This window comes from Mesoplodon densirostris, chromosome 9, assembly GCF_025265405.1.
Source record: "Mesoplodon densirostris isolate mMesDen1 chromosome 9, mMesDen1 primary haplotype, whole genome shotgun sequence".
Classification (NCBI taxonomy): Eukaryota; Metazoa; Chordata; class Mammalia; order Artiodactyla; family Ziphiidae; genus Mesoplodon; species Mesoplodon densirostris.
The window spans coordinates 78,269,158-78,294,894 of record NC_082669.1 but is presented as its reverse complement, the minus strand read 5'-3'; the positions used below and the strand labels follow the sequence as shown (position 1 = coordinate 78,294,894).

At 35.1% G+C, this 25,737-nt stretch overlaps 1 protein-coding gene across 1 annotated transcript in view; it reads left to right on the top strand.

The window, feature by feature from the left end:
* Window positions 1-333: 333 nt before the first annotated feature.
* The window catches only part of PPP1R3A (protein phosphatase 1 regulatory subunit 3A), a 36,290-nt gene continuing 10,886 nt past the window's right edge, over window positions 334-25,737 (top strand). Inside the window, exon 1 of the mRNA XM_060108805.1 lies at window positions 334-1,121. Within this exon, the coding sequence (XP_059964788.1) occupies window positions 334-1,121 (788 nt within the window). The remainder of the gene's footprint in view (window positions 1,122-25,737) is intronic.

Here is a 25,737-nt window from a genome sequence, read left to right as displayed (position 1 = left end):
AACTGGTTAAAATAATATTTTTATTCTAAAGTTTCAGATTGTTGAACACAGCAGAAAATGATTTAAGATGTCTCTTTGGAACTCATAAACATATGCAACTTTAAAAACTGAGAGTTAAACCTGAAACATGCTGGTGAGAGTAACATGGATGCTATCATATTAAAGGCCTTTGGAGGCAAGCGAGCATAGTTTACACGGCATCGGACCTATTTATAGAGCTGACTCCTTTCTGCAATGTCAACTGTAACCTTATACTTATTTTAAGCCTCAGTGTCTCAAGTATCAGCCTCTACTAGTTGTACAGTTCTCTCTTATTTGATATCAGAGAGCCCAATGGAGCCTTCTGAAGAACCTAGTCAGATTAGCAAAGATAACTTTTTAGAAGTTCCTAATTTATCTGATTCTCTTTCTGAAGATGAAGAAGTTAAAGCTACCTTCAGACCTGGTTTCTCCCCTCAACCTAGCAGACGAGGTTCTGATTCATCTGAAGACATTTACACGGACACTCCACCTTCAGGTGCAAGAAGAGTTTCATTTGCTGACAACTTTGGGTTCAATCTTGTGTCTGTTAAAGAATTTGATTCCTGGGAACTTCCGAGTGGTTCAACTGATTTTGACTTAATGAAGGACATTTTCCACACAGAAGAATATGTTTTATCTCCACTATTTGACTTGCCTTCTTCAAAAGAAGACCTTATGCAACAACTTCAAGTACAAAAAGCAATACTAGAATCAACTGAGTATCTTCCTGGATCTACAAGTATGAAGGGCACTATTCGAGTTTTGAATATTTCTTTTGAGAAGTTAGTATATGTGAGAATGTCCTTAGATGACTGGCAGACGTATTATGACATATTAGCAGAATATGTCCCAAATTCATGTGATGGTGAAACTGACCAATTCTCCTTTAAGATTTTATTGGTTCCTCCTTATCAAAAAGATGGCAGTAAAGTTGAGTTTTGTATACGTTATGAAACTTCTGTTGGTACATTTTGGTCAAATAATAATGGCACAAATTATATACTGGTTTGTCAAAAGAAAGAACAAGAGCTGGAGCCTGGAAAACTACAGGAAGAAGTTTCTAACAGACAAATAAAAGGCTGCTTAAAGGTAAAATCAAGGTGAGGATATATCTTACATTCCTTGCTTTTTAATAATCTTAAGGTTATTTAAGGTCATTCTTTATTTCACTGGTTGTAAGAAATAGCCATTCTGTTTAAAAATATATTTTAGTTATGTATAAAACAATGGTGCTAGGCTTTAATAAGGTCAGTGCTATTCAGATAAAAGCACTATCTATCCTCCAAATGTAAGGAAAATATGGGTATAATGTAACAGATGGCAGGGGGACTGCAATGTGTATATTGCCAACCTAGCGAGTTATAAATTGCTTAAATTCAAACCACAGAATCTAGATTCTTAACATATAAAACTATTTATTTTGTCATTTAATGTATTTATTTTCAGTGGTTTTTAAATACTTTTGCTGTACTTCAAAACATTTCTGATTAACATAAAACTGTATTTCAATATGTATCTAGTGCTCAGAAATTCATAGACTTCCCCCCAAAGCTGTAACGAACTTTTTAATGACTGATTGAGTCATACAGGGATGTTTGGAGTGATATATATTAAGTTAAATCGGAAGAGCTATGACTTTAATGATAAGCTAAGAGAAAGACAGAAGTATATGAGTGATGCATGAATTACACATAAAAATTTATAATTATAACCAAATGTAACATTATAGAACACAAAGTAGTATAATTTAGTAAAAGTAAATGGAGCAGAATTAAAAAAATGACCCAAATAGAAATAAGGATATTAGCTTTATAGATTAGAGATTTGGGATATGACCCCTCATTAGTAACCTTGCTCTCCTGTTAATGTAAAAAATAAAGAAAACTGAGTCTTCAATTCTATCTCTTGTAGAGTTGGCTAATTTCCATGACAGTAGGCGAGTCGATAAAACATCTAAGAGGAGATGGATGTCTCCTGTTCCTCCGAGTGTCCCAAGGGAGAAATCCACATGCTCTACCAGCCATAGGCAAATGTTTGATTATCCTCTAGATGGTCCACCATAACTGTCACTGGACCCAAGGATTCTAGTAACTGCACCAGAAATAGTGTAAGATGATGAAAAGGGAACTGTATTAAGAATCAAGACACCCAATTAAATAAAAACATAAAGAATTACATTGGGAAGTTTCTAACCTCTTACGCTTTAATGCCTTGATCTCTTGTACAGCAATAAATAATAACTACTAAATGTGTTATTCTAATGCATTAATGAACTAAATATAATGTAGGTGAAGCAATTCAATCATATAAAATATTCTGTTTTCATTATCCTTTAAAGTCATTTGAAAGATTGGTTTATCTGACTTTGTGAGATGTGCTACATTTCTTAGTCCAAACAAAAGTTTCTCAGGTTTTAACTGATGCTATAGAAAGATAATATAATCATAATCTCTATGTGCTAAAGTAATAGTTTATTAGTTTATGAAATTACTCAGCAACATGTTAGCTATACAGATAAAATAACTTCAACACTATTTAATAAACTATTTATATACATAAACATACACATATTAAATACTTTACAAATAAGATCATCATCTGTGAATATCTAATATACATGCTGCAAGTTGCCCTATATATTAGAGAAAAGTGAAACTTAAAAAAGGCATAGCCTTTTTGTCAAAGACCTCATAAAAGAAGCAGCGTTTAACTCTGGATTTTTCTGCAAGTTAAGAAATGCAGCTTTAAAATTACAAGCATTACATGCTGAACTATGGTAAAGATAGAGGATTCCTTTGATAGAGCAAACTTGACTTGATAGCAAGAACAAAAAAGGATAACTGTTAGGCCTAATCTATCCCAGTCATGATATTATTGAAACTTCTCCTAGTCTAAGATATGTATAACTGGATATATATCAATACCCACATTTGTATTCAGAACAGTAACCATTGGATTCATAGCGGACACCATTCAAGTTTTAATATTGCTTTGGGGAAAAACTTGAGAAGAGCTAAACCACAAAATGGTCGAAAGGCCTGTAAAGTTTCCTAATGAGTTATAAAAATGGAAAAAATCTCTCTCCTTCAAAACCACAAATACATTTTCTGCACTTCTATAACTTAAAAATGACCAACATAATTCAAACCACATTTTGAAAACAAGCATTTGCCTCTGGAGGAGGCCTTTTGTGCTGAATTTCAGTCCAATATGAATTTTTACATCTGATTTATATACCACTCAAAATGGAGTGTATAAAGGAAATCCTGACAGATCCTTAGAACAGCATGTGCCATAATAGAATATTTATACAGCTTTTCCATGATATAATTTACATGCAATGGGGTTTCAAATATTCCTAAAACTCACACAAGAGAACATTATCAAATTTCTAAATGAATATTGCAGTTGGATTTCATTGTGAAGAATTTGGTTAGGGAAAAACAGCACACCTTATTAGTGTTCTTTTACAAAATGTGTACTTGGCTAAAGCAAAAATGGACTAATACTTATTTGATCAAAAAAGTTATAGCTTCTAAAATACCTTCCTCCCTTCAAGTTACAGAATCTAAATGGGTCTGTTTTGAGCATTTCCACACTTCCTATGTAACTTAATTTGGAGGTCAATTCTTTGAGAAGGTAAATGCAGAAGAGAAATGTATGTGAATTTTTACTTCATACATGCAAGTAGATTAATAATAGTGTGTAACAAAAGTCAGAGTTAAACTGAGAATAAGTCTGTCTTAATGTAGAGAGTAACAACTAACTTGAATTCCTCTTGATACCAAAGTTAATTTGCTATCAGGGTCTCAGAGATTGTATCTTCTAGAAGTGTCAATAATCCCTTCTAATAAGTACAGAATGAACTGTGGGAACACATTGAGTGAGGTAGGATTTCTATTATGTTTTCTCTATGGAGATTTTTTTCAGGTCAGAGTTTGCAAACCTCCACATCGATGTGGTTGTCTGTTTTCTTTGATTCTTATTAATCTATCCACTTTGGACAGAAAGAAATATCTAGAGGGAGAGGGAAACAGAGTTTGTAACTCATAGGCATATGACTGAGAGTGACCCAAAGGTATTTAATTGCACTGAAAGGCATGCATCATGAAATACTTGGTAAGTGTCACCACATATGTGGCACTGGTGTATGTATTAGCAAACAAACTAAGCAGATTTCTGATCTACATCTCAGGGGCATTATTTCAAAATAAATGACCAAAATAATTAAACGACATTGATATAAATAATATTAAATGTACATAGATAAATAAACTAAAAATAGCATGCATAAGTAGTATAACTTCAAAGTTAAAATTTGGGGCTTCAGAGTTAAACATATCTGGGTTTGAGTCCAAGCTGCACCACACGCTAGCTGTGTGACCTTATACAAGTTAAACTTGGTACCCCTTCTGTTAATTGTGAATAACAATAGTACTATCTCATAGACATTGTTAGAGATTTCCATAAAATAATACATATAAAGTTTTGGCATAGTGTCTGGAACATAGTAAGTTATCAGTAAATAATAACTCCTGTAAAAAGACAAGGCTAACTCTAGCTTTAGGTGGATCTGAAAAACCCTAGAAAAGCCCAAACTGCCCAAAAGTTCCTTTTCTCTTTCCTTTCACGAGTTCTAAATTTTTAGCTTTAGAGAGCCATTTCTTTGTGCTTTGCAGGATTTTTTTTTTTTTTGCGGTACGCGGGCCTCTCACTGTTGTGGCCTCTCCCGTTGCGGAGCGCAGGCTCCGGACGCGCAGGCTCAGCGGCCATAGCTCACGGGCCCAGCCGCTCCACGGCATGTGGGATCCTCCCGGACCGGGGCACGAACCCGTGTCCCCTGCATCAGCAGGCGGACCCTCAACCACTGCACCACCAGGGAAGCCCTGTCTTATGCAGGAATTTAATCAACAAGGGAAACTCATTGAATTCTAAATTTTCTTGAGATTTAGTCACCTGATATCTAGAACATCTTAAAGTTGGAAGAGATCTTAATGACTATTAAAATTTCCATGTTTAATAGATGAAAAAATGGAGGACCAGATCAAAAGGGTTAAAAAAGGCATTGATTATGGCATTGAACAGACACACGTATTAATCCCAGTTAATATACATTTAACTATGTGGCCATGGACATATTACTTTACGTCTCAAAGCCTCAGTTTATTCATCTGTAAATAGGGGTAATAGTGCCTGCCTAATGTTGTGATGATTAAGCTAAAATAAAATGAGATTATATTTAAAAAACTTCTAGTAAAGTGTTGGGCACATATAAAGTAGTCATTAAAACCCAAATATAATTGCCGTCATTATTATCAAATTGTGTTCAGCTAACTAATTTCTTGGTTCTTGGACTTGTGTTTTTTCTCCTGACATCATAGTCTTCCTTGTTCAGGTTTCAAAATTCATTCCACAGGTGTTTATTAAGGGCCTGTGTGTCAGGTACTGTGTTGTTAGGCATATGGCTGGAAACATGACCCCGTGAAGACCAGAGGCCCCAAGGGAACAGGCCTCACAGGGGCTGAGAGCAGTTGGGGTGGGGGGGAAAGAACACCAAAACAAAGCTCAGATTTTTTGGGTATACCAGGGAAGCCATGGATGAAAAAGAACTACTTACATTACATTTCAGGTTTTCTCGGATCTGTGATCTATAACTGATCTTGTGTTCTGGACAGGGACTGACCTTTTCAGCATCTCTTTTTTCCTCCCAACAGCTGCTAAATGTTCCTAACCATTGGGTACACAGACTGACTTCATATGGTTTTGTATTTTGTTAAGTGAAACCAATTTATTATTTTAAGTAATGAAATGGCATGATATAGGTATTGGATGGTATTTATAACTTGGCCAAGTGAATGCAAATAAATTCCCAAAAGATTTCAATGCCAAAGGAAAAAAATTGATCAGTCTTCAATTTTTGTCCCTGAGGAACAGAACCAGGTACATTCAAGAATGGGAAAGAGAGAGATACTTTCTAAAGCATGACTTTAAGATTAGAGAGAGTTTATCTTTCAGGGTGGGAAAATCATTAAAATGAAGCCAAGAAAAGCATTGGAAAATGGTGCCTAAGATATGGTCATGTTGCATGTTCCAGTCAGAGCTTTAGGATTGTGAGACTTGCTTAATTTTCACTTACAGTATAACCTGGGGTCCTGGAAGTAGTGCAAAGAAGTGTCAGTAGCCCCATGAGGCCTTTAGGACTTAATGTATTCCATAACTAACCTGTTTTGAGTGCACGCTAATTGTGGAAGCCAGGTCTGTTTAAGGGAGGGACCTCTGGCAGGGCCATATGGAAACCCAGAACACAGCTGCACAGGACCCATCAGGAGGACTGTTTGGAAGCTGCCAGCTGGTTGACAGCAAGGAACCAACTAGTTTAGAGTTTCCTTGGAGATCTACCAGGGCTTTGTGACTTCCTGGTCTTGTGGGAAATCCATACCCCTATAAGCCTAGACTTCCCCTAGAGTAGTTTTGAATCTTTTCTGAGAGAAGAGGAAGAAGAGGGTCTCACCACTCAGGGTTTCTCTCAAGCCCTAGCTGAAGGGAATCACTATGGATGCCAGGCCTCACATGGATCCTCTGGGATCTCTACGAGCCTAACTTCCCACCTGAAGCCCATCTGCAGCCTGTAAAAATGGAGCAGGGCCCAAGAACTCTGAGCCAATAAGGCTCCAGGCAAAAGATGATTGTGAAGTGGGACACTTAAGTTTTTCACCTTCTTCCAATTCTGCTCACTGTGACTATTGTCCTTGTTCCAAGGTTTTACCCCAGCACCCCAACAGGAATAGTATAAGAGAAGTAACCTCGGGGGCAGTCACCTGAAGTGGGCCTGATTGTCCACTGCATTGTCAGACTTAAAAGATCATACATATGTAAGTGTGTGTGTGTGTGTGTTTATATGTGTAAGCACACATTTATATAATACACACACACATAAAAATTCCTTTCCTTAAATGCAGACCTCTAGGCTGTCAGGGACTATCTCTATCTTACAGCCAATTAAGGTCAGCTGCACAAATGGGCTTTGAGTTTGGATTGAGACAGTGGAAATGGATAATTTTAGAGCAGGGAGCACTATGGGGTACAAGGCAGATTTCAATACAGAGTTTTGGTAGGGGATCCACAGAAGCAGGAGGACCCTGGGGGTCTGGAGTGTGTATGTGTATTTGGGAGGGAAGGAGGATTCCAAAAACAACAAGGCATATTGGAAACAGCATGGGCTTTAAAGTAGGGCAGATTTGGGCTTTCATTCTAACTAATTAGTAGCTGTATGAACTTGGATAAATTATGCTTTGTATCCATTTTATTCAGGTATAAAATAGGGATAATAATCTCCACTTGGAAGAGTTGCTATGACAAATACATTAGCTAACATATATAAATATCCATCCCAGTTGCTGATACTTTGTAGATACTCAAAATGGCATTGGTGATAAAATCCGTATTTTAAAATCTTGTACATGGCTAGTCCTATGCCCAAGATTAATGGAGAGATGATTTTTCCCCTCAGTATCATTCCTGCTGCCTGGATCCAGGTTAGTACAAATACATAGTTTCAAAATTATGGGTTCAATAAGCTTTTGGGCACTAACCAGGAAGCTAATATTTTATGGCATTGCTACTATGGGGAAAAATGATTCCTAAATTCCAGCAACTTCTGGGTTACAAAAAAATTTTGGAACATCGACTGGATTTTTTAGGTATTTTTTTAATGAAGTACAACATGCTTTTTCTTAAGGTAGCTCTTAAGATTGTTCTTTTGGACTAAAAAACTGAGTTGGCTATACACAGTTTCACCTTATCATCCCTGTATACATATGAATAGAAACTGAATTTTTTTATTATATCTTTATTGGAGTATAATTGCTGTACAATGTTGTGTTAGTTGCTGCTGTATAACAAAGTGAATCAGCTATAAGTATACATATATCCCCATATCCCCTCCCTCTTGAGCCTCCCTCCCACCCTCCATATCCCACCCCTCTAGGTCGTCACAAAGCACCGAGCTGATCTCCCTGTGCTATGCAGCAACTTCCCACTAGCCATCCATTTTACATTTGGTAGTGCATATATGTCAATGCTACACTCTTACTTCGTCTCAGCTTCCCCTTCCCCTTCTGTGTCCTCAAGTCCGTTCTCTATGTCTGTGTCTTTATTCCTGCCCCACCCCTAGGTTCATCAGTACTGTTTTTTTAGATTCCATATATGTGTGTTAGCTTTCTGACTTACTTCACTCTGTATGACAGACTCTAGCTAGGTCCATCTACCTCATTACAAATAACTCAGTTAATGAAACTGAATTTGATATAATTTTTTCCTCTAAGAAGATCTATTATACACCATTGAATTTTGGTCATTTCTCTGCTTTAGAAGCATTTTCTGTACCCCACCACTATATAAAAAGAAAAAGCTCCTCAGGGCATAACTCTCAAATCTTTTCTGGTTTTTATTCTACTTCCCTAATAGCTTTACTTGGGTAACTGGCATGGTAGTGTTATTATCTATTATATAAATAATAACTGGTTTTGAAACCTCAGTCATACTATCCTGCTGTTTAAAGATTTTATGACAAATAGAAATAGATTGCCAAATTGGACTGTTATAAAGCATTGTTTAGTGACAGAGACCAACTGTACATTAAACAAACCCATTTTAGGAAATTTTACTGTTCCCTCCCCCTCTAGTTATTCTGAAAATGGTCTGACTGTGTTGTACATCGGTGTTATTCAATTCACAACTATAAATGGGATTCTAACAACATAAGACAATGATTGTCCTGGGTGTGGTTGTAGATTTGAATTTCATTCACCCCTTTTGCAGTTTGCAGTAGTAAAAGAGATCAAAATATCCCCCAAATTTTAATCTGTAAAGCATGCCAAATTGTAGATGCTTTTCCTAATTATGTGAAACAGATTTTATACCCATTTAGCACTGATGGTACTCTGCTTGTTTTACAGAATTAAACCATGATACAAAGCTAACCTATTGACTCTAAAGCTGTGATAAAAACCCTAAGCTGATTTTCATTCTTAAAAATTACTGTGGATGTATTCACACAATTACAAATTACATAGAACTGCTCAGGTAACTTTCAGCTTCATAAGCCACATATGATATAAAGCTGAGTATTTTCACATTTTACTAATATCTCCTCCTGAGGATTAATGTTTATAAATAATTTTATAATAATATATTGTTACAACTTAAATCTCTTGAGTATTTGCCAATGGAAAAATCTCACCGAATTTTAAAATCACATTCAGGTACAAGCAGAAGAAAATATGATCTTCACATATAATCTTGAGTAAGTGTATAAGACTACTGTGCTTAGTGTAAATAAAATTATAATCATTTTTTTCCAATGCTAATACAGCACCTGATTTCTGAACAGCCTTCCTTGAATTATATTGTAGGAGAGACCATCTAATTCTATCCTTTGCTTTCAGGCAGAATTATTCTGAAAACTACCCAAGCCAAATGCTTATAATATTCTCTTTTTAAACATCTCCTGGGAAGACTGTGTTCTTTAGTAAAGTATTCGATCAGGAAATTCTATGTTTTTCATGTAGCCATTCATGTTGTTCTATACCTTTAATCTTGTCATTTGTTTACTCTGATTCTCAAGTGAATTAAATGTTGGAGTTCCTATACTTATACTTTAAAATTAAAGTATTTAATTTCTATTTTCCATGTCAAATAAGCTCAACAACATTAGATTTCCCCCCTGAGTTCCTAATGATCAAACTAATAAACTAGTTTGTAGTATTTCAATGCAAAAGTCAGAGAAGAAAAAAATCATCACCAGCCAGTGAATGATAGCACTGTTACAAGGACTGTGCACTGCCGGAACCAAGGTATCGGGGCAGCTGGATAGGTTAATAGGCTAGCTAAGAAGCTTTCCCAATCCTGCCCTCTTTAGCTCTGAGTCCTGAGTATTGGACTCCTGTGGGAGTCAGAGAAGGGAAAGAGGCTTTATTTTACTAAATCACAAAATTAAAAGTACTTCAGAAGATCATGTCATTTATTTCTCAATCCTACCTAAAAAGATAGCTGCATTAGAATTGTTGAAACTCTCTTAGACAAATAATGAATAATTTTGAATAATGGCTACACCCTTTTCTAGAAATTTCATTTTTAATACAATTTCATTCAATAATATAATTTTGTAAGTACATTGAAAAGAAATTTTGAATAGATTTGTAAAAACCAAATGTAACACTGACCAGCTGAAATTTAAACTGTTGTAAGTGTACCTTTTTGTAGAAAGGTTAATACTGTGTTCACAAGCAGAAGTCATTTGAATATATGTTAAAATTATTGATTCTGTGTGTGTGTGTCTATGTGTGTGTACAATTTTAACTAAAAGGCATTGTTCGAAGCAATGAATATGTACAGAGGACTGGTACAGTCAATCCAGCTGATAATTTATTTAGTAAACTGAACATAGGGAGCAGTGTAAGTAATATCGCCCACCTCCATTCAAGTTATCCTTGATGCATTGCTTTTTTGTGTGGAAAGCACACACGCATATGTGTATATGAGCTTTTCATTTTTCACAAAGATAGTTCATAATTTTCTAGTATTTTATATTGTTTGTATTAATAATACCTCATTCAAAGTTACCTTTGGCAAACCAAGTTAAGCTTTAGACAATGGCAGTTATATGGACATTCAAGGCATTTGTTTACAAATCTCATAAAACTCGTGTAGTTCACCAGGGCTACTCCTACTGTCGATTTATCCATGTTATGGAACTTGCTTTTGCCCTTTCATAGCTTTACTATACTGCTTTAAAATTACCAGCGTTTCCGGCAATATTTTCCCATGGAGTAGCTACTCCTACGATGCAAAATAAAACAACTTTCCTTAAATGAAAGGGTTGCTGTTTGCCATGTTTGCATCTGATGCAATTAATAGGCAAAGAAATTAACATTCAGTGAAACTTACTGTTTATCAGATATTTTTATTTGGAAGAAGAGGACTTTTGTCATATGTCCCTCTATATCTGTTTAGCCAGAATTCTTCCAATGGTGGCCTTTCAAACGGTGGCCTTTTCCTGCGCTTTTAAAAACTTTTATGTGTGTGCCATCTTCTCAAATGGATTGCAAGATCCTTGAGGTCAGCAGTGGTATATTAGTTTAAGCATTATTCCCCACTGTGACTAACAAAGGGTTTTGTGTGGAAAAGCTCTGAAAAAATATTGATTAAACCTGATAACTGTAGAGCCTGGTAAAATCCTAAAGTATCCATTCTGAATACTTAAAGAATGAATTATGCTTTTTATAATTTTAATGATAAGTGCTTTTATTGTTTTCATAATCTTTAAAAACCAGGGTCCTACTGGTCATCTCCATCTGGATATCCATGTGGCAAATTAATTCCCTTACGTCCCAAACCAAAGCTACATTTCCCTTTCAATCCTAATCCTTCTTCCTCTATCCTATACTTTGTTTAAAGTCAGTCATCATTCCAGTCATGCAAATAAGAAACGTCAACATAAGAACTGATTTCTCTTTTGCCAACTCCTATTAATTCTACACTCATATTCAGTTCCATTGCCACATAAGTAATGATTGTTCATTTGAATAAAAATAAACATTGTTGTAGATAGTGGGAAGCAGCCGCAGAGCACAGGGAGATCAGCTAGGTGCTTTGTGACCGCCTGGAGGGGTGGGATGGGGTGGGTGGGAGGGAGGGAGATGCATGAGGGAAGGGATGTGGGAACAGATGTATATGTATGACTGATTCACTTTGTTATAAAGCAGAAACTAATAAAAAAATAAAAATAAAAAATGTGGTGCTAAAATAAAATAAAATAAAATAAAATAAAAATAAACATTGTTTCTGGGGCTTCCCTGCCGGCGCAGTGGTTAAGAATCCACCTGCCAATGCAGGGGACATGGGTTCGAGCCCTGGTCCAGGAAGATCCCACATGCCACAGAGCAACTGAGCCCTTGCACCACAACTACTGAGCCTGCGTACTAGAGCCCTCGAGCCACAACGACTGAGCCCGCATGCCACAACTACTGAAGCCCGCGTGCCTAGAGCCCATGTCCTGCAACAAGAGAAGCCACCACAATGAGAAGTCCATGCACCGCAACGAAGAGTAGCCCCTGCTCGCTGCAACTAGAGAAAGCCCGCACGTAGCAAGGAAGACCCAACGCAGCCAAAAATAAATAAATTAAATAAATAAATTTATTTAAAAAAACACATTATTTAAAAAATAAAGAACAGAGTATACAAAAACCATACTTACACATTATAAAAACAACAGCTAAGAGGGAAATTTATTTCTTCAATAACCACGTATTTGTTGTCTAAATTGACTCAAAATTAAATATAGAATTGAACATATTAACCATATTAACATCTTGTAGTAGTCTAAATTTACTTTCAGTTACCAGGGTATCAAAGAAAGATCAAATTGAGAAATAAGTTAATATAGTTTACTATAGGACACTTTATTTAGTCTTTCCTTCTTTCCTGTCTTCTAAAGAGCTGATTCATTGAGTCAGTACAATGTTACTATTCTGTAATGTCAAGTAATCTTAACACCCCAAATAAAAGAAATACTCATTGGTCAGCTTTTGGCTTCCTTCATATCACAATCCAGACCAGTGGGACAAGAGAAAAATCCAACAGGCTGAAAAATAAAAGACCAAAGGCAGATATTGAATGTCCACTGATCAGAACTGAGTCATTCATTCTTTCTCTTTGCCAGGGCCAGGACCAGGGCCAGTACTCATGTTAGTTCTGCTGCTGCTGCTTGTGGCACTCACTGATTCTGACACCTGTGGATTCTGGGTCTGGCTGTTGTTCTGTCTTCTTTTCTTTACCTTAATGACTTCCTTTGACTGGGCCTTTTGCCTCTACCAGATTCCTCCCCTGTACCTAAACCTAAACACCTGAACCACGTCCTCTCTGTCTTGAGATTGCAGATTCTTGGTCTTTGCTTATATGAAACCATAAAAACAAAAACAAAGAGAAATAATGCAGTGAATGTAAATGTTTAACCTTAAAACCTACAAAAAGGTAGTATGATAAATCTGCTACATTCTGTTGAGTACTTTTTAAAAAAAAATTTATTTATTTAGCTGTGCTGGGTCTTAGTTGTGGCATGTGGGATCTAGTTCCCTGACCAGGGATTGAACCTGGGACCCCTGCATTGGGAGTGCAGAGTCCTAGCCACTGCAGGGAAGTCCCTATTGAGTAATATTTTAAAAAATTACTTTGATATAATTTTAGATTTAAAAAATATTTATAGGAATAATATGAAGACTTCCCATATCCTTGTATATAAATGTTTTAAAACTATATAAGAGGAGTCCAGTTACATTGATTCTTATAGGCAAAAGCTTTTACCTTTGAAAACCATAAGCAATGGTAACTTTCTAGTTTGTAGCTAATTGCTGATTTTTGCAGAATATAAACTACAATTAAAATGTTTTGTGAAAATATTAACAAACTCAGATGGAAATAGTACTGTTATTATATTATAATGCTTTAAATTTTAAAATTATATTATTTTTCTTTTTATGATATAAGAATTGGGAAACAAATACGTGTTTTTAGGAAATTAGCATAAATAATTACATATTTTATATGGCACAATAATAATATACCCCATCTATAATGACACATCAATTAACTCTTACATCACTACCCTCAACAATATCCTAAAAAGTTTTATTGTATAAAACCTGAAGTTTCCACCCAAAGTATAAATGTATTATTGAGGTAGGTAAGGCATAGCATTTGTAAATAGTTATGTTTCACTTTCTCAGAAGAAGTGTTTTAATGAAACTTGCTGAAAATTAAAGTTTTATCATTTACATTTGTTGTTGTCCAATTAACTTTTAGTATACAAATATGGATGGGTTCCTACTGAAAATGGCATTTGTGAGACTGAGTTAAACAATTTCTGGGGAAAGCTTAGCTATTGACTGAGCATCCTGGAGGGGTATTCTTATTAGTACAACAGAATACTCCTGTCTGTGACTAATTGTAAATTCTGAGGCAATTAATTTTTTTGAAAACCCTCAAAATTATGTTGGTGTGATTATAAGAGTCTTCTTTTTCTGTGTTATTCTTCAATTCCTGGGGAATTCCTTGACCACTTATGGTAATTTTGGACCAGTTTGCTTTCATTCTTTTAATTTTTATCTGAGCATCTGTAACATTTATTAGAACTTGTCTACAAAACCAGGTGGGACTCTCATCTTGTGCATGGATTGTAATCCATCGACAACTTTAAATTTATGATATTTTACTACTTTAACAAGTTAGCTTGTTCTTTGGTTTAGAAATTTCTAATTATATAAACTTAATACATACTTTAAATGTCCCTATCATTATTTCTTAAGTGATATAAAATTATCTCCTACTAGATCACTTTTATACATTGTAGTCAACAGGCCAGTCCCATTTACATGAGAAGAAATTTAGGCAAAAGGGATTTATTTGATCAAGATCAGGAAATATATAAGAGGAAAAGCTCTTTTTGTGATTTAAGGTCTCTAATTCCCTGTGGCTTTGAACCACAGTGCCCCAATCAGCCAATTAACCATAAAGAAATTACAGAGTCCTTAATTTATGTAGGATTCTTCTAGTTAGCTTCTATTTTCAAGCATTAATTTGATAAATGGATAATATTTATGCACATGAGAAGTCAGTTATCAACACAAAAGAAATGACACAGACTTAGAGGAGAGCATAGGAGATGCAGAGCAACAGGCTTTAGAGAAATGATTTAATGCAGGCGGACCTGATCAGAAACAGCATCACAGAGGAATTGAACTTGATCAGGAAATCGTAAAACTTGGGTAGGTGGAGAAGAGTTAGGAGACTGTTTACATAGAATAAAAAATACTTGTGGACACGGCAGCAAAAAAGATAAGTCGGAGGTTTTGTTAGTCAATTTGACTGCCTGGAATGGAAAGAATTGTGAGAGTCAAACTTGAAGAAAAAGGTTGAAAAAGAATTGCACAGTCTTGCTAGACCAAGGATTTTGAACTTTAGTTCCTGTGCTCAAGGATAAAGTATTATTTTAGTTATATCAATCCAGAAAGCGTATGCAGAATAGAGTGAAAAGTATGAACTAGGTCACTGTCCATAAGAATGGATATTGATTTTCTATGTTCATAACTGTTTTTTACTTACTGTTTCTGTATGTTAGAATGTTTAAAACATAGGTTTTATCCTTTTCTCATTATCAATATTAACTGAATTCTGCTATAGGTCATCTTTAACATATAAAAACACATATATAAATTATGGCATTAATTTTTAGGTATTTCTATACTATTTCATTCATGGGTGATTTATTTTACTACTCTGGTGACACTTAGGGGAAATTTATTTCTATAATTGTTTTTCACCCAAATTCTTCCTTCAAAATCTAAGGTTTATGTTTTAATTTAGTGAAAAAGATTAGTCCAGGCATCTCAGACTTTATCCTCTTGGATGGATACATGGAAATTACACTAGTATATTTTTTTCTATAGTACCAATGACCTCAAGATTAAAAGGGTATGAATCTTGGTTCACATGAAAAAAAATAATCAAAATACTAGTATCAAAGTTCTAACTATGCTTTTCAGCTTGTGTATTAAAAGAGAGAAAAAAAAAAGATCGACGAGTAGAAGAAATGAATACAGGATCTTCATACATTCAACAAATCTTTGTTGAACACATACTATGTGTCAGGTACTGTTCTCAGTACTAGAGATACATCATGAAAGAAATAACAATCCCTGTCCTCATGTAGCTTACATTCTAATGGAAGGAAAACTAATAAGTAATAAACATAAAGAATAAGTAAGTTATTTTAGAAGATGACATAAGCAGTTGAGAATATAAAAAACAGAGCAGCATAAGAAAAATAAGGAATAAAGACTACTTCGTTGAGAAGATGACAATTGTTCAGAGACTTGAAGAAAGTCAGTCATGAAGAAATCTGGGGGAAGAGAGTTCCATGCAGAGCAAAGCAACCAGTGCAAATATTCTAAGCAAGTTCAAGTGATGGATCTCCCCTTCTGTTTACATTAGGTTCTCATGCTCTTTAGGTCGCCTATACATTCTTGGGCTTATTTCCCACAGGACCCATCACTACCCACAGGGTCTCTGAGAGAAAGGGGCAGGGTAGAAAAGGTACAGATGAAAATATATCATCAGCAGTTTGTCTTTGACTCTAAAGTCTTTTAGGGTCCCTATCTGCTTTCTCTGGCTGCCCAAATCCTTATATCCAGTCTTTTAGATTCATCTTTGCAACTGAAGAACTGAGTTGCAATTTTGTCTTGGTGAAGGTGCAGTTGTGTTACAGGTAATCGAATCAAAGAAGAAATTCCACATTTGAGTTATCTTAAAAAGCACTGAAAAATTCTATCTATTATTATTTTATTTCAAAATTTTTCAATTATCCTGACAATAGACTATAAGTACTGTAGATACTGGATAAGTTTATGTAAATTGATACCTGTAAGAAGAAAATATTTTTCATAAATTAACACTGTATACGTATAATAAATCAAGCAAACCATTGTAAAATGATGATTTGGAAAGATAGCAAGTGTAATCTTGCAAGTGCCTTTACTTATGTAGCAAATGAGGAAAAAAGAAGACCGGAATATAAGCAGTTTTGATCTTTTTATATGAAACATTATTTTACATATTATAAACTCCAAACACATTAAACTATCAGCATTATCCACAACTTACATTTAAGCCACTACATTGCATGTCCTGCTTTTTTAATAACTGTCACCTCATCTCTACCATTTTCATCTCAAGACTAATTGTCTCTTTTATGGGATCTAACCAACTAGTGACCTTGGCAATACACTTTACAGTGCTTGCATTTACAATAATTGTTTGGGCAATTTTCCACAGTACAACTGGAAAACATTTTACCATCCCAGGTCTAAATCTTAACAAACATGATCAGTGTTAGGGTAGAAAAGATTAATGTCTCTTACCCTAAACAGCATCTAGATTTCCTTTCAGTTAAAAAAATCAGTAAATTTAAATTCACTGATGTATGGATTGGTAATCTCCATGATGAATAAAAATTAATTGTTGGCTTCCCTGGTGGCGCAGTGGTTGAGAGTCCGCCTGCCGATGCAGGGGACATGGGTTCGTGCCCCATATCCCACATGCCGCGGAGCGGCTGGGCCCGTGAGCCATGGCCGCTGATCCTGCGCGTCCGGAGCCTGTGTTCCGCAACGCGAGAGGCCACAAGAGTGAGAGGCATGTGTACCGCAAAAAAAAAAAAAAAAAAAAAAAAAAATTGTTTAATAGACCTAATAGTAGCAGAAGTAAAATCCCTATAAAATTTACATTTTTGCTAACCTGCTTGATTATGTATACCCTCTCCTCCCACCCCATAGAAAATCTTAAGAGCAGAGTATTTTCACTGAAGGATTTATTTTCCCACTAACCATACTTTGATATAGTAAAAGCCAGGATAGAATAGTAGTGTAAACCAGTGTTTCTTAAACTTGGGTGTGCATAGGAAGGGGAAAAATAAGGCACCCACACCTAGACCCTCCTATAAGACCCCAATTGCATTGGTTGGGGGCAGGTTGTAGGCACTGGTATTTTTAAAAAGCTCCCCAGCTGATTCTGATATGCACCAGGGTTGAGAATGATATAAACAAAAGACTAAACACATGTGTTTTGAGTTGTAACTTTTTTTAAAATTTGAAACTCAATTAGTCTCAGTATCCACCAAAAGAATAATGCTATTAAACAAAGAAAAATTAGCAAATAAAATAATGCTTTTGCAAATATGGCCTGAGGGATTTTTAAGCATTAATAGCAACATTAAGTACTCTGGGAATTACGATACAAAAGATAAGCTTTTTAAATAAGGCATCTATTAAAGAAATTTTGCCCCATCATTTGTGATGACTCGGGGAAGGTGAAAAAGACATTTTAAATAGCATGGTAAAGTTAATTTCCATTTAGAATGAAGTAAACTTTCAGAAAGTATTTACTTTTCTTTTTGAAAAGCATATATTTTACAGTTCAGAAAAATCAAACTTTTAAATATGATTTGTAATCATATTAAAGGATATGATCTTCCTTCAGTCTGCTCTCTTTACAAGCCCATGTATATACAGTTGCTACTGACTTCCCTGAGTTTGACTTATGGATCTTATTACAGTTGACCCTGTATGGACCCTGTATGGACCCTGTTATGGATCTTATTACAACGGGGATATCAGGGGTGCTGACCCTCTTTATAGTTGAAAATCTGAGTATAACTTATAGTTGGTCCTCCATATACTCAGTTCCTCTGTATCCATGGTTCTGCATCGTCAGATTTAACCAACTTCAGGCCACGTAGTACTGTAGTATTTACTATTGAAAAAAAATCTGCATATAAGTGGACCCACGCAGTTCAAACTTGTGTTTTTCAAGAGTCGACTGTATTTTCTTCTATAGCACTCCATGCTTCCCCAATCGTGAAATGTACAGCTGTGATTTTATACTGCCAGTTTTCATTTATCATTCTTTAGACTGTAAGCTCTATGAAGTCAGAGTTGGTTCAATCTCAGCTTGTGCTAGTAGTTTAATGTCTAGCATGATGCCAAGTACAAATTAACTACTTGCTGACTGAATACACATTAAATTTTGTCCAACATTATTCTGACTTAGCATGATGTCCAGTAGAAGGACTGAATCCTTTTAAAGCCACTTGATAGCTGTATTCTTCAGAATGTTGACTGTAAAGTTTTGTGCTGCCTTGTTAAAAGTGTGGCAGAGATCCCCATCTTTGGCAACATAACTGCATCCCTTCAGGATTCAGCCCTTGCATTTGACTCCTTCAGCAATCCCAGCCTGTGGCCCAACTTCTTCAGTCACCTGCTCCTTGCCTTTTAGTTCATACTGGTTCTCAACTTGTCCTTCGCAAGCACCGTATTGCTCTTCTATTAATCTCTAACCATAGTCTGTCTTAGTGAGACCTTCACACTTCATCTTCTTAGGTTTGCTGGCAATGAATTTTGCTTTACTTAATCAGGGATCCAAAAGCCTTCAACTGGGAGAGCCATCTTGGCAGTGATGAGCTCCTCCTGCCTATTCCATCTCTTCCAGTGAAAGGCACCAACCAGAGGAGTAAGGTGGTGTTTGTACTGTAAGCTTCTTAAATCAGTTGGACTTCTTTTCTTGACTCTATAGGTTCATTTGCATCATCCCTGAATCTGCTTACATCTACTCCAGTCTAGAACTTGGCTAGGACCAATAACTGGTGGACATTTTCTAGCATTTTAGTATTGAAATTAACACGAGCAAGAATATGAAATGTAGTTGGTTGCATGTGATAACTACCCTAATAAAGATTATTTATGTTAAAAATAATATTGCCTCTTATTTAAAGAATTTTAAATAGATTCTATGAAGGGTCTCTGCAAGTTAGCAAAGACCTTAAAGCTAATTTAAAAATTCTATTACTTGGGCATCATCCAGATTAAGAACTCTTGCACTCAAAGACACACTCAAGACAGTGAAAATGGGAGAAGACATTTACAAATATATCTAATAAGTGACTTATCCAGAAGAAGTCTTACAACTGAATAATAAAAAGACAACCTAATTTTAAAATGAGCAAAGGATTTAAATAGATATTTCTCCAGAGAAGATATATTAATGACCAATAAGCACATGAAAAACTATTCAATATCACTAGTCACTATGAAAATGCTAATCAAAACCACAATGAGATGTCACTTCACGCCCACTATAATGACAACAATCAATAAGACAGATAATAACAAGTTGGTGAGGATGTGAAGAAACAAATTATAGAATTATCATAAACCCAGCAATTTCACTTCTAGGTATCTACCCAGGGGAAATGAAAACATATGTCCATGCAAACACTGGTATGTAAATGTTCATAGAAGCACTGTCCACAAGAGCCAAAAGGTGGAAACAACTCAAATACCCATCAACTGGTAAATGCGTAAAGTGAGTGTATCTATACAATGGAATACTATTCATCAATAAAAATGAAATACTGATACATCCTACAACACAGATGAACCTCAGAAACATTTTCCTCCATGAAAGAGGCCAGACACAAAGAACGCATATTGTATGATTCTCCTAATATGAAATATCTAGAATAGGCAAATATCTCAAAACAGAAAGAAGATTAGTGGTTGCCTAGGACTGGGGATGGGAGTAAAGAGTGACTCTAACAGGCTTATTCTTTTGGGGGTGCTGGAAATGTTCTAAAATTAGATTTTGTGATAATTGCACAACTCTGTAAATATATTAAATATACTAAATGCACTGAATTGAACACTTAAAATGGGTGGATTTTGTGGTATGTAAATGATACATCAGTAAAGCTGTTAACTTAAAAAATTATTTTACTAATTTTGTATGGGGATACTAATATTTTATGATAAACAGATATAGATTTCTATAAATGGACTGTAGAATTTAGGGTTTATAAGTTTAGAAATAAGGGTCTGTTTCTCCTGAAATTTAGTAGAGAAATAGTAGTAAAAGATTGTATTATATTTTAGATGAGGCTAGAATAAAATGGCAAGAAAATGAATATAGGTTACCTACATAGTCCCAGAAGAAAAATTATATTTCCCATACGTGGTATGTGTATAAGCTTTGAAAGATACTTGAGTACCTTTCCATGAATTCTGTAGATAATTCTGTTGCAGGAATAAGGACTATAAGTTTGATCCCCTACTTCAGAGTATGTTAATTCAAGGACTGAACAACTTTCACTCCATAACATTTTTCTTATTGTTTCAACAGGGAATGTGGATATTAATTTTATCTTTTTGCAAAGTGTCGATGTAATAATAATAGCTAATGTCTATTAATTGCTTGCTGTATGCCAGACACTGAGCAGTTTAAATCCATTTCCTCATTTACATTGGTACGAACACTTACTCTTCTTAGTTTAATTGCACTTTTCTTTCTCGTGTCCTCTTTCATGGCCTTTCTCTGCTCTCTTTTTCTTTTTTCTATTCCACTACTCTTTCCCTACCCACCTTCAGAGCAAGTTATTCAACTGCTGGTTACACTATTCATGTTTCAGAATCCCATTTTTTAAAAACAAGTGATTCGTTCACATTGTTCTGCCTTTAGCCAAAAAGCAATTTGGCATTGCAGAAAAATATCAAATCAGATTTTGTGCTGAATTTTGACTGATTTAGTCAAAATGTTCAAGTGGTTTGTATATATAAACCTGCCTTAAATCAAAGAAATGTGGGCTGAAGGGGAGGAGGTCTTTGAATATGAAGTGGTAGATTCCACAGGAGTGCAGAATCTTTTGTGAAGAAATCCGCAAGAGGACAGAAAGAAAATACTAATTCACAAAAGGTGTGGGTGAAGGGCTGGCAAAGAAAACCTGTAACACAAGATGTGGACATTTGTGAGTATGCCTCAGTGCATTGCATTAATATTTTGCATATTAAGAAGTCACGAGTCTTCACGTTAATGAATCCCTAACTAGTCTCTGACACAATAGAATGAGTGTCCCTGGAGGAGTCATTATGGCCTATCATGTCAATGATCCGCATATTAATAACTCTCTTACAGGCTCATCAACAGGTAGCCTAATAGGCTTCCATTGAGTTCTTTTTCATTTGCTTTTTAAATGTATCCTCTCCTCCTTTCCTTTTGTAATCCTATTGTGAAGATTTGACAAAAAGGTGCATTAAGATGATTTTAATGTGTGACGTAAGTTCACAAAAGCATTACATTTAGAAATAATGCTTTAAGACTTCCTGAGTCTGCCTAGAAAACTTTTCAAATGCATTTAAATACAAATCCAGTTTGATAATAGGGTTCTTATTTGGAATTTAACACAAACCATCTAACCCAATTTACCATATTTCTCTTTTCCCTGATATGTCAATTTATGCTGTGATTAGCATAAGTAGAGTAGGTAGTTTAAAAATGTTTGTGAAACTGAATTTCTTGAAAATGGAAATGAATTCCAATGGATTTCATATGATAGAGGTTACTAAACACTTATTAAAACTAAAAAGCAGTAGCTGATAATATAAAAAAAAATTAAATATAAAAGAATTTTAAATTTAGAGAAAATACAAGACGTTTATTAATTGCATAGCCATAAATAAAAGGTCCTAGGATTTTAAAAAAATGATTTCATAACTTTTAAATTTAACATTTAATTAAAAGCAATAACAGGAAGGCAGTACTTTAACATTTCTAACTTGATTTGGCATGCCCTGACTTTTGTTGGCCCTAATTATTATATTTAAGATACTTGGTGATTTTTCTTATGAACATAAAACCTACCATCTCCTATACGAAATACTGAAGAACTGCTTTACCAATATTTTACTGAATTATACATCATTTCACCTGATTTACTCTCCAGATAAAGGGAAGAGTATTGATACATGCTTGAAATTCTCTGTCAAGAGCCAGGAATAGGAGAAAAGCTGGGGAAAGAGTTGGAGAAGTTTGGCACTTTGTTCCCCATTAAAGAAAAAACAAAACGAACAACCCCATGTAAATTTTACTATCTTGGGGAACAGTAGAGGGCACAGATGCTCAGGGGAGTGGCTGCCACCCTCAGCTGGGCAACAGATCCTTTTGAGAAGTGTCACTTCCGAATGATTTGATTTCAGTCTGGAAGTCTCATGCTCCTTTGTTTTCCTTCCCGCTCCTAGGCCTTCCAAATACAACCTTTCCACACATACACTGGGAATATCAATTTACATTTTAACTTACCTTTTTAAAAACAGTTTTCAAAACAATATTTAATACAAATTCTGTAGAGCTTGGATGTCAAATCTCAGTATTTAACAGACCAAATATCTTAGGTGATACTTATATGTAGATTTCACAGAGAAAACATGTTTAATCAGGATTTCCTTAATTGCAGTTAGTTAGCTCATAGTCATGATTTTGTGATAATGACTTTTTACACAAACACAAACAAATCAATATCTTTATGAAGGAAATAATGCCTGAAAATTAGTATCCTTAGGAAAAAATAGATATTAACAATACTCCGATAATTTTCAAAAGATGGATGCTGTACAAAGTTCTTAGAAATCACTTTGTAGGGGAATTGTGGAGAATCAGAATGTCAGAATTCTGAAGTAGTAAGAGTCTCAGCTGGACAATGACTAATTTTTTTGTCACCCACATGCTCCACGGATAACAATTACTTCCATTAAGAACTCAGGTAAAATAAGGACTTTAGACCAATAAAGTTCAAGAATTTTTTTCTGATATCTGTCTGATGTATATTCTTTAGTTTTTCCAGTCTCCATCACTTAAAAACATTTACATTTCTCTCTTGGTAGAACATAATTGGCAGATTGTGGCAGAGAAGTCCCTTGGGCCAGGTTTACCTATAACTCTTCTTCCACCGAAAATTCATGGATTCTGCTTGTAATTACATCTCTCCCAAAGCAACCTACAATTTTTGTTGTTGTTCATACGTGAACCTCCAAGGTTTGACTTAATTAAGCACTAGATTCTCGCAATTTAGTACTCTTTTACAAGACACTCTAAGGAGATCCCATCTCTACAAAATTGCACATGATGCCCAGATTCAATCACAGAATTAAATCCGAATAATTTTTTCTCCCTGATTTCTGTGGGGTGGGTGAGCAAGAAAAAATAGCACCCACTGCTTTGACATGACAAAGCAGATTTGAAAACAGCAATCCTTGGCAGAAGACAAAGAGTTAGGAAATGAAGCAACTTTGGAAAAGAAACTTACCAAAGAATTCTTCAACAAGGCAATGCTTTTTAGTTGCTTCTTTCTCTGCTATTGAAATTTCCTGCATCAAGAAGGCATCATACCATCGTTTTCAAGATCAAGCACTGAGGCAACAGGCAATGTTCTAATTTAGTAAAAGAAACAGAAGATTTTTAGGAACATAGTAATTCAGGTTTGTGGAAAACAGGAAAGTGACTCAATAAAACCATCTGGTCACTAATGTGGTGATATGTTCTTAGTTACTTGAATACTTGAGCAGTTCACTAGACTTTACTCAAGGGGCTTGTGGTTTGCCGTGGGTTATGCTTACATTTTGAAAGTAATAAATTAGCTTGTATCATATGTATTATCCAATATATTCATTTATCCAAATCATTTGTAGATACTGATAATGTTCCACTATTTGAAAAGTTTTACCTGGACATAGTAAAATAATTTGGGAATAAATCATTGTATAATCTGCATTATAAATAATGTAAGTCTAGCTCACAAACTGTGTGGGTAGGATTTCTGTAGGTATTAAATTTGAAATGCTGACCATAAGATTTAATTGGGAATTTATCTTTGTATTGCAAAGTTAATGGTTATTTCTATTGATCCTACTAGCATTTATATCTTTTGAAAACAAATTTAAGAAATTTCCAAATTACATTTCAAAATTATATTTATGGAATACTATTAGTTACATAAATATGGAACTCCTAAAACTGGAAAGCATGTTATTTAATGTCAAAATTGAGAAAGGCAAATTGTTTCCATTTTGAGCAATAAAGGGGTTGAGAAATAAAGGGGTAGTGGCTGCCTGGTTGTATAGAGAAGGATCACGGGGCTCAATCTGGTCTCAGCTAGGAAGTCCCTTGATCTGTTATCAGTGCTTGCCATGGGTGCAAGAGAAAGAGGCCAGCATGAGAGTATTCTATTTGATATCCCTAATCTAATCCAGAGCTTTCACTTTGAAGATGAGGAATCCCACAAAAACCATGTTCTTTACCATATTATTAGTCTCCAGATTCAGCATCTAAAGGAAATAGAAGCCATTTAAAATTTTTGATGTTTTTTCTTTGAGATTATTTCTTGCTTCTTTCAATCCCTGTTATTAATGAACTGTCTTCATTTTGTTTTCCTCTGTGGAATTATCGTCAAGGAACTGAATTTTAATTCATCTTTTCATCCTAAATTCCTTCTTGCATTATGCCTTTAAACTTTTTTCCTTAGACACTTCTGTTCACAATTAGACATTTATTGCTCTAATTGTCTCTCTTTTGATCAAATATTTCTCTTCTGTTCTGGTTTTATTCCTGATCAAAAGAAGACTATCAGTACTGTAACACCAAAGGAATAGATACTAAGCCCTAGTAGTTGGTTAATGTATTATGAACTTTACCTCTCATTAAGTACAAGTTTCTGCTTTCCTCCCTCCTCCAATTCATGGCTATAAATGTCAGAATACTAGAAAGTCCATTTTTAGAGAAATATCACCATAAAATTATGAAAATAAACAGTACACAATATGTAATTATTTATTCCAGGAAAACCTTTTCAGTAGTTCTGTAAGTATCCACTTAGCAATGCCAATCCTGATATATTCTTCTTAAGTGTCTTTAAAAAAAATTCAAGTGAGGTACATAATATTTCTAACTTAAAATCTCTCCATTCATTTAGGGAGAGTGGGTAGAGGAAATCAAATGAGAGCACAAGCTTCGAACAAAGAAGGCACACTTAACGTCTTCTTGAAGAGTTCAATATTGACTTTTTAGCTGTTTATCAGAGTGAGAGGTGATGCCTAAGAATTCCAAGTTGGTTTTCTTTAGGAAGTGCTGAGTACTTTCAAGCAGAGTGTTAAAGAGACACAAATGCAATATTCATGACTCATTTTGGAAATGATCCTTTTTTTATGCCAACTTTTTGATTCCTCTTGGAAGAGAGTTACATTTCTACTACCTACAACCTAATCCTCACATTTATCCTGACTGGTTGGG